The following is a 10,688-nucleotide window of genomic DNA, read 5'->3' as shown; positions in this document are numbered from 1 at the left end:
GCTCACCAAAACTGGAAAATAGAACGATTGGAAAAATGTCGCCTGGTCTCATGAGTCTGGATTTCTGCTGCACCATTCAGAAGGTATAATCAGAATTTGGTGTAATCAGTATGAAAGTATGGATTATACCAACAATTTTTTACTTGACACACTTTGGGCCCCTTAGTGCCATCTGAGCATCATTTAAATGCACTGTTGGTGACCATGTTTGTGTCTTTTACATGGGTAATATATCAGTTTATCTGAATAAAGTGACGTATTAAGTATAATTAGTGATGCTGGATTCGTCATGCAAGAAATGCATCATCTTGGCTCAACATCTTGAAGGGTATGAACAAACAGTGGTTGGTATGGTTACAAGTAACCATAGAAGAGGATACATACAAGTCTAAAAACACTTTAACATTTAAAATGTTTAAACTGATGTTAAACATGATTTTTTTAAGCAGTCTCCGAGTACTTTCAGTGTATTAGATCTTTTGTTTTGTGAATGATTGATCCCAAAATGTACTCAGGAGGAAGTTCTTTGTTTCCAAGCGCCTCTTACATCAGATACTTGTTGTATTTTTTAGTGCTTCTCCTTCCTCTTATCTGAGCTTCTGTTAATGTTACTACCTTTATGCTTTATGTTCTTCCTCTTTTTCACCATAAAATCCCCCACCTGTTTTTTTTTTAAAAAAACTCTGTAAAAGAAAAAAACAAAGCGCTTACAGTTTCTGCTTTTACTCGTCTCTTCACAGTCCATCAACAATCTCGTTGCCCAACAGAGATAGTAATGGCAGATTGAAGTTTACTGTTCACTGGGCTGAATCTTAGTCAGATGGAAAGTCCTCTGGGCTTCACTCCCACTAAGTTTTCGAGGATCTGATTAAAGCGGAAACTGCCAGGCTCCGTCGGAAAGCTGCATGATTAGGAAGAAGTCTCGTGTGGTCCCCATCGCCTGGGTTTTCAAGCTCCATTTGCAGCGGAGAGTGTGGCTGTGGTGAAAGTTTAGACTCCTAAACATCGCTGCTCTTGTTACTTTTTGTCAACAAGAGAAGATTAAGCAAAATATTTCAAGTCAAACTCTCAAAATCAAACTGTCAATAATCATAAATATCCCACAGATCCTAATGATCCCATCCTAGATCATAAAGAAAAGAGGCTAAGTTCGTGTTTTACCTTATATCTAAGGTACATCCTGGCTCCCCACCTCTCACTCTATAGTAGCTGGGATAGGCCCCAACCCCCCACGACCCTGATAAGGATAAGCAGAAGTGAATAGATGGATGGATAAAGTTTCACAGTAAGTCTACAAATATGAGTGTACAGCCCTAAAATCATATGTTAGTACAAAGGTACTGTGAGCAAAATATACTTAATTCCTCACATTTATTATATGCAATGTAATGAGATAGTTCATAGTAGGAATCAGCGCAGGAGCAGCAGCATAAGCTTGACTACATTCATGTTTCTGTTTCTGCTAATCTTCCTTTTTTGTACTGCACACCTCTTTGAGCCAAACCGGCTACTGTTAAAATGACCCATCTGCTCAGACATGAATGAGCTTAAGAAAAGTTATCATTGTGTTTATGAGAGGGCTCACAAGCGAACAAGGGTTATGATATGTCATTAAGCCGATATGTTACAAATGCTGATGAGCTGTCAAGCAAATATAAAAAATGTCAGACTAAGAAATGCTGAGAATATGAATCAGGCAGACTACATATATAAAGAAAATCAAATAAATCAGATGAACTGGCTGCATTCTTTTGTTCTGTTTCTCACGATTCTCCTGAGTAATAAAAGTTAAAAGGAACAAGGTTTTCCTAGAATACTCTTCAGTTTGATGCTGACATCAAGGCTCTCAACTACTTGAAAGATTTCCACACCCTCCATCTCCCACCCCTACCTGCTTCCTCGGCACTCAGCCCATCTGAGGATGAGGTGGACCACGTGCTCACGCATGTGAGGAGAGCGCTCTTCGAGAGGAGGCTCACAACCGAGAATGGTGCAAGAGCAGGACTTGCATCCGGCGTGGGCACAAAGGATGGATTGGCTGGTGAAGACCAGCTCTGGGTGTCCCTGTGTGAAGTCACCATGAGGATTTTTTTTTTGGACTAATTCAAGGAAACTAGAGGTAGGCTGATATGTTTACGCTGAGGCCAGTTTGGCATATACTTTATTATGATGCTAGTAATCTACATTTGCTGTGAAGCACTGTGGAAAAAAGTTGTGTTGCGTAACATATTCAATAAGCGGAATTAATAATTATTTGCAAAAGTAGAGGGAAAAAAAGTCTCATCTCCACATTAGTAAAGTTACAAAGTGTGGACTGGCAGGCAGCTGGATGACTTTAGGGGTGAATTATCACTCTTTGTGGCCTCAGCAGCCATCGTGCTGTTATGTCATGCCACACTTTGCGCTCTCTCAGCAGCCTGGTTTCCTAAGTGATGTGGTACCTGAGGGAAAGCAGCTGACTGGTTCACTGAGCCGCAGAGCTCCAGGATGGCTTTGTGTGTGTGTGTGTGTTTTCATTAATGACCCACCAATTAGTCACACAATGGTAACAGTCATCTAAGTACCTCATCATCTGTCTGTGCTGCAGGGAGAAAGTGTCACAGCAGCCTTAATGTGACTTTTTGTGCTTTAACTGAACTTTGACTGTGTATCTAAAGTGCTGCTGCGTCCATAAAACTGAGCTTTTTATTTCTCATGAGTCGCCACAGCAACCACCTGCTGTATGATGGGCTAGGTTAGGGACTATCTACCACAGTCCCAGTTGTCCCCCACCGCCCCAGTCCCCTGACTATTATCTGAGACATGCACCATAAACACTTTTCTCTCCTGCCACAGTGTAACTGAAGCAGGAGAGCATGTCCAACACTCCACAATATGGATTAAATGGCTGTAAGTGGGTCTTTAATATTAGTGTTTGTCCGTACTGTCAGATCTAAAGATGACGGGCCAGCTGGCAGAGAGAGATCGGTCTCCCCACAATCTGTCAGTGAAGACCAGCTTGGAGGAGGAAATCGAGAGAGCAGAGAGCATTCTCAGCAGGTAACAAGAGCTTCCTCATGTTCATTATGTTTTTCTCAGAGGTTTCGTTCAGAGACACAAAACAGAGGCTCTCGTAATGGCTTAAAGAAGCCGGGCTGTCACTTTTTCCTACTAGGGTCCCATCGATCTGTGATGACACATCCTCAGAGCTGCAAAGAGTCGCTGCTCTCGACCCTCATGGAGGCAGTTCAAGAAATTCTTTTCAAAGGACCGGAGCCATCTCAAGGTAAACCTGTGATGACTCAGCTGTGGCACGTCAGTATGGTATGGCAATTTCAAATGGACTGATTCAAGGAGCTGAAAGATTATTGTGGAGCTCTTATTACATATTAAATAACTAGAAATGGCTATAGAAGAGCTTTTTGTCTTTTTTCATGAAGGTCGTCGACTGCTACAAAATTCATTACATTTGTCCAGTGAAAATCCTTTGACCTCTGATGGGTTGCAGGAATTTAGAGTCCCTTTTTTCATTCAGGCATTTCAAGATTTTCCAGTCCTACAGATAGAAAAGGAAAGACAAAGTGAGGTCTCAAATCATGTGCGCTAATTTGCAGTTCTGTGATGGTTTCGCACATTAACTGTGTTTGAACTGATGCATTTTGACATGATTTTAAGTTATAAAGCTGCCTAAAGATGCGGTGTTGCGTTCCTTTTGTGTGTCAGACTGGTGAGCCTGGTGGTGAGACTGCGGGAATGGGCACACAGGAGTCTTTTGGAGGAGGAGGAGAGGCCAGACTCTTTCCTGGAACGCTTTCGTGGCCCTGAGCTGAGAACGGCCCCCAGTCGCATCAGCAACACACAACTGGATGCCAATGGCAACAATGCCAAAGGGATCTTTAGGTATGCCCGGGTACCACCCTGAACCTTTACTATGTACACCTTCATGTACATGCATAAGGAGTACAGAATTACACTTGAACAAATCACGACGGGACTTTCTGCTTCATGGCTAAAATAAATCCTTGAAAGGTCTTATTAAGTTGTAGAGACACCCAGAGTTACAGACAGTGTTTATTCTACTCAGTGCTGAGGCTGTAATTTATGTTGTCCTTGCGGAAATATAGGTTTACTGCAAGGTGCTATGTAAGGAAAAGAAGATAGATCAATTGAGCTTTAAATATTTTACATTTAGTAGAACGTCACAATATTTTAAAATGACCCGAAAGATGTCACATTTACAAAAAAAGTAGCTGTCTCATATAGCTGTTAAAAAATAATTATATAGCTATTGTGTTGTGATGCACTATATTGCTGTTTTTCTCTCTGTTGTTGTGTACTAACAGTTTTTGCTGAGTGTCATAATCACAGTCTCCTTTTGCTTACAGGAAAAAGTGGGATTTGTTTGTGGTGTCTCCCTCCGATGACGTATACTACCGCTGGTTATTTGTTATTGCCTTGGCGGTGCTCTACAATTGGTTCCTTGTTGTCGCGAGGTAATAACACTACAGTATGTGTGTCAGAGGGGCCCTGCAGCCTCCAGAGGGTGTACAGTGTAGTGTTCACTTCTTAGACTAGAGCACTAAATCCTTTTTAAATGCATTTCCAGGGCATGCTTTGACGAACTACAAGTGAGCAACTACATCTGCTGGCTGGTGCTGGACTACCTCTCTGATGCTCTATACATAACAGACACCTGTGTTCGACTCCGGACAGGTAAGCCACCTAAAAATGTAGCTTCTGGCCTTCTTAAATTTTAGATTACTCTGATGACATAGTTTCCTCTCTGCTGAAAATTGAATGAGTCAGTGTTTGCGTTCATTTTATATTTTCTCAGCTTTCTAATTCAAACCTCGCTGCTTCCTTTTATTTACACATCAAATGCAAACTAACTTTACATTTTAGTTACAACATCCACTAAATAACAATATCACCAAGTAGATGACCCTATGCTAAAATTGGCTTGTGAACACATCAGGGACGCATGATGAAATAAAACCATTAATGTGTGTGAAAATGTGTGTGTCTCCAGCACAACTCACAGCACCATGTACTGTTAAATTCCGTTATTTTAGTGTTGTGCCAAAAACTGATTGTCTGTCAAAAAGTGATTTCCAGTGTTTACAGGTGTTTTTTTTTATATGTAAAGTCTACACCTATATTGGTAAATAGACTTTAATGAACAAGATTTAGAAAGAGGTTATAAAATGTAAAAAGTACCCGTCTTTCAAGTATCTTTATGACTCTGGTTTATTGTACCTACATTATAAGCAGTCTAGTTTACAAAATTACTGTTATACTTGTTGTAATGTCTGCTGCCCTCTTGGGCAGATCACCTTAAAAAAGACATTTTTAATGTCAACAAGATTTTTTAACTGGATATATAAAGTAATTTTGCCAAAAAGCGAGTGTGGCGTCTAACTTGTAACAGGAATGCTGATTAATGTTTGCTCTAGATGGCTTGATATGAGGCATGCATTTGACACACATTTCACATATTATAGGCCAACAAATTATTTACAGCAGTTTAAATATGGGCAATCACTTTTTGGCACGACATGTTGTCCACCAGCGCTTGAAGCGTGCTAAATGCTTCACTTAATGAGTTTTGACACCTAAGTCAAACAAGTCTAGCAAACATAGAGGTCCCAGGTGTTTCCAATGGTAGCCCTAGTTAGCTGTAGGCAGAGATCATTCTCTAACTTCTGATGTGGAAGCAGGCCTGAAATGTGGCAGAAACCACCTGAGTTCATAAAAAAACAATAACGGTTACCCCTGGTCATGGTCCAAGAGAGAAAGAGTTAACCTAGTCACTAGCTTTATCTGCTTCTTGGTACTTTACATGGAGCACATGTAGAGGAAGAATGTTGCATGCTAATTTATAGCTAATGCTAGCTTGGTTAGCAAGGTGCATCAATAGACTCTGTCCTGTGCACTGATATCATTTTATTAGTGAAGAGGGAAAAAAAACAATATCAGAGCATCTTGAATGGGCTTTAATTATTTTTAACTGTGCAGAAAGCCATATCATTACTTCAGTGATATGAATAAAAAAAGGCTATTTTTAGAGCTAGCCTCCTGTGGCCTTTGGAGGAAAATGCAGTTTAGTGCAATTAAAGCCCTTTCACATAGGAAGCAGCATGAGCTGCACTGGTATGATCACGAGAATGTATGTCACACTACACCACAAAGTATGTGGCACGTGCCAGTATTCCCTGGGTGCTTCCAGTTGTGCCGGGGTTTGCCTGATACAGTAGGAAACTGTTATGGTGCAGTGTAGTAAAGAATGTGTCTGAGAGCACAACCCATGCCACTTCCTATGTGAAAGGGCCTTTAGGCATTAGCTTCAGACCCAGAGATTGCCACTTGGATTTATCAAATTATGCAGCTCAAAAAAAACGGAACAATGTGCTTAAAGACTCTAAAATTAAAGCTGAGAGGATCTAATCTACCAGTTTAACTGTTAAATAAAAACTTGATTTGAGCCGCCCTCTATTTTTTTTCATCCACCACCAAGCTAAACACGAGTTTTATTTATTTTTCCTCAGGGTTCCTGGAGCAAGGTTTGCTGGTGAAGGACCACACCAAGCTAAGAGACAGCTACATCCGTACATTACAGTTTAAGCTTGACTTGCTGTCCATCCTGCCCACTGACCTGGGGTACATCTCCACAGGCATCCATACACCACAGCTCAGGTTTAACCGTCTGCTGCGCTTCCCACGCATGTTTGAATTCTTTGACCGCACAGAGACACGCACCAACTACCCCAACATCTTTCGCATCTGCAACTTGGTTCTTTACATCCTGGTCATCATTCACTGGAATGCCTGCATCTTCTATGCTATATCTAAGTCTTTGGGATTTGGCTCAGATACGTGGGTGTTCCCAAACATCTCTAAACCCGGGTATTCCACCTTGACTCAGAGTTATGTCTACTGTCTCTACTGGTCGACTCTTACCCTTACCACCATTGGAGAGATGCCTCCCCCTGTGCGAGATGAAGAGTACGTGTTTGTGGTCTTTGACTTTCTTGTTGGGGTATTAATCTTTGCTACAATTGTGGGAAATGTTGGCTCTATGATTGCCAACATGAACGCCACCCGTGCCGAATTTCAAGCTCGTATTGATGCCATCAAACACTACATGCACTTCCGCAAAGTCAGCAGAGAACTGGAGACACGTGTCATCAAATGGTTTGACTACCTCTGGACCAACAAGAAAGCAGTAGATGAACAGGAAGTGCTAAAGAATTTGCCAAACAAGCTGCGGGCTGAGATTGCTATTAATGTCCACCTGGAGACCCTGAAGAAAGTACGGATTTTTCAAGACTGTGAGGCAGGATTGCTGGTGGAGCTTGTGCTTAAACTACGCCCTCAGGTCTTCAGTCCAGGCGACTACATCTGCAGAAAGGGCGACATTGGTAAGGAGATGTATATCATTAAAGAAGGGAAGCTGGCTGTGGTGGCTGATGATGGGGTCACACAGTACGCTCTCCTCACCGCTGGTAGCTGCTTTGGTGAAATCAGCATTTTGAATATCAAAGGTAGTAAAATGGGAAATCGTCGGACAGCCAACATCCGCAGCTTAGGTTACTCTGACCTCTTCTGCCTCTCTAAGGACGACCTGATGGAGGCAGTGACTGAGTATCCAGATGCTAAGACTGTGCTGGAGGAAAGGGGCCGGGAGATTCTGATGAAAGAGGGTCTTCTGGATGAGAATGCTCAGAGTGGCGGGCTACAGAAAGAGGACACAGAGGAGAAGGTGGAACGGTTGGAGTCCTCTTTGGACACCCTTCAGACTCGGTTTGCCCGGCTACTCAGTGAATACACACACACTCAGCAAAGGCTAAAGCAGCGTGTCACTCTGCTGGAGCGTTTCCTCAATCAAACAGACTGCTGTGCAGAGGCAAATGTGAATGACATGGATGAAGGTGCAGGGACAGTCACTGAAAATGACTCTGGGTTTGTTGCCCATACAGATGGATCACCAATAAGACTTTAGATCAATACCTAACGGAATAGGAATGACTCTTTAAGACTATAAGAAACCCATACGATGCATTTTCTCTGCTTTTACTTGTATTATGTGAAGGTTTTATCAGTTTAGCAATTGCAAAGAGAAGTTTGCATGTTAATAAACATAAGAAAATTTACAACACTGCTATGACCATGCATTCTTTGAGTTCATAAACCAGTGACACTGAGATAAAGTTTTAAAGTTACTTCCTGAATCAAACGAAAACAAAAGATGGAATACGTGAGAATATATTTTAAACTGTAAATTAAAGATGTATTTAAATGCCACCAAAATAAAGGGAGTGATTCTACACTAAACACCTGAGACCTGCTCCAGTTTACAGTTTCTAGTTCACCTGTAAACATCTTGTTTTTGCTTGCATCAGCGAGAGACTCAGTTCTCTCCATGTCCTGTATATTGCGCTCTGGGTGTGCACACATCGTCTCTTGCCACTCCTTGAGGGGAAGGAGTCCACAGAGAAATGGTTTGCGATGTTCAACTGCACAGGGATCTTTTTGTGCGTGTCCTTATTTTGCAGGTTAGACTTACTTGGGCTCTTGAGGGACATCTATGGAACGATCCTATTTCTTGCATTTTAAGCAAAGTGACTTAAAATGGGCTAAGTGAATAACTGCTCAACTGAGTTATTATTAATCTCTGGTTCTCCTCCACAGCGACCTGTCTCCCTCTCCTCAACCCCAACAGGTTGTGGCAGATGGCCTGAGCCTGGTTCTGCCAGAGGCTTCTTCCTGTTAATAGGGAGTTTTTCTTCCAACTGTCGCCAAAGTGTTTTCTCACAGGGGGTCGTCTCATTGTTCAGGTTTTCTCGGTATTCTTGTAAGGCCTTACCTTCCATTATAAAGCACCTTGAGGCAACTACTGTTTTGATCTGGCGCTATATAAATATATCCCACTGTCCAAAGACATGCAGCTTGTGGGGATAGGTTAATTGGATAATCCAAATTGCCACTAGGTGTGAATGTGCGAATGAAAGTGAGTGTGAATGGTTGTCTGTCCTTGTGTGTTAGCCCTGCGACAGACTGGCGACCTGTCCAGGGTGTACCCTGCCTCTCGCCCTATGACAGCTGGGATTGGCTCCAGCACCCCCGCGACCCTGAAAAGGATAAGCGGAAGCGAATGGATGGATGGATGGCTATATAAATAAAACTGAATTGAATTGAAACTGTAACAATAACGTCTTCTACTGGGAAACTTTTGGTGCCGTTATTCCAAATCAGTGTTGTATAAAACCACTGAATAGCCATTATAAGTGGTTACCAACCCATACATACACATTGTAAATATTAATGCTGTGATATTTACTTGGTAACAATCGAATACCAGCCAGTATTGCCAGTATCAGTACTGATAACGATACCTTTAAAACATACACACAGCTTATGTAGGGGAGAGTAACGTGTCATCATTTAAAGATGAATCATCACCAGCTGCAAACTCTGAAGAGATTTTAATGACTACTAATCACTGTGGTTTTTTCCTTGCAATAAAAAATATTTGACACAGCTAAAAAACACATTTCAGCTTTTCATGTTGCTCAAAACTGTTTTTTTTTTTTGGAAACATGAAATATAAATGTGCCTGTCTCTAAACACCTTTTGGTCATCTTCTCTTGTTTAAATGTGCTATAGGCTAAAAATAAAATAGATATGATAATCTTACTTGACGCTTAGGTTTAGGAATCAGTAGTATTCAGCTAGGTTTAGAAAAAAAAAATCATAATTTGGGTTAAAATACACTAGGAGTCAACAACATTGTAAAAAGGCAATATTTGCAAGCTTACTAGGCATTTACTGGCAGAGATTCTATGTGCACTTCTTTGCAGGACCAAAAAATGTCTACGTAATTCTGTGCCTATTTGCAATATGAATGGGACTGATAACAACAAATACTCGCCATTCTGTAGTCTGATAACATCTAAATCCAGCATCCAGCCACCATGCAAGGCGAGGAAACAAGATGATCCATTACAGCAGGACCCAAAGGATCCACTGCCAGAATCCTAATGTCTGACACGACAGTACAACCCAGTGTCCTTGATCCTGTGGTTCAAAGCTGTTTTGGTGGCAACAAAGGGCACCTAAAGTATTTTATGCATGTATGGATTAGTGCATGTCTAACTTGTTATTGACCTTAATTTTTTTTTAACAAAGTTTACTCACTGTCAACTTTCCCCAAAGTCTTACCTTCAAATAAACAATCTGCTACCACTATATGAAATAACTTACTCCCAGTTATTTCATGCAAAGTTACTCACTGTGGGGGGAGACTGGGGATTTTCCAGCTATTCAGCCTCTGCATTCCAGGATACAGCTCAACCGCATGAACACTGTAGATAAGCTCTACTGGAACAATGCCTCCGGATCAGATCTGGCTACAGTAAAGAGGCAAGGCATAATAGCCCATATCCCTTGCAGACCCTGAAGGAGTTGGTGGTATCAGGTACCATGACTAAATCTCAAGTTACTTTCCATGGACAACATGAATAAATACTGTTTCTGTCTGATAAGAAACAAATGACATGTAAACCACTCAAACCTTGAAACCAAACTTAAAAATAAATGAAAGGCTTATTCTGGGTACATACACGGGCCACTTTGTTAGGTACACCTGTTCAACTACTCATAAATGCATATAAATGATCAGAAAAACAGCACCACAGCAAATCAGTGCATTT

General features: G+C 41.4%; 1 protein-coding gene across 1 annotated transcript; it reads left to right on the top strand.

Annotated features, from left to right (window-relative positions):
- Positions 1-1,832: 1,832 nt before the first annotated feature.
- On the top strand, positions 1,833-8,281 carry cnga2b (cyclic nucleotide gated channel subunit alpha 2b). Its single transcript, XM_084941918.1, has 7 exons — positions 1,833-2,119; positions 2,931-3,039; positions 3,155-3,265; positions 3,703-3,879; positions 4,365-4,472; positions 4,586-4,692; positions 6,525-8,281. The coding sequence occupies exons 2-7, from the start codon at positions 2,939-2,941 to the stop codon at positions 7,976-7,978; spliced, it is 2,058 nt and encodes a 685-aa protein (XP_084798044.1). The 5' UTR covers positions 1,833-2,119; positions 2,931-2,938; the 3' UTR covers positions 7,979-8,281.
- The last annotated feature ends 2,407 nt before the right edge of the window (positions 8,282-10,688 follow it).

The sequence above is a fragment of the Perissodus microlepis genome, chromosome 10 (assembly GCF_051167445.1).
Source record: "Perissodus microlepis isolate ML-2025 ecotype Zambia chromosome 10, ASM5116744v1, whole genome shotgun sequence".
Classification (NCBI taxonomy): Eukaryota; Metazoa; Chordata; class Actinopteri; order Cichliformes; family Cichlidae; genus Perissodus; species Perissodus microlepis.
Note: the sequence above shows the minus strand (reverse complement) of the source record. Positions and strands in the feature narration are given on the sequence as shown.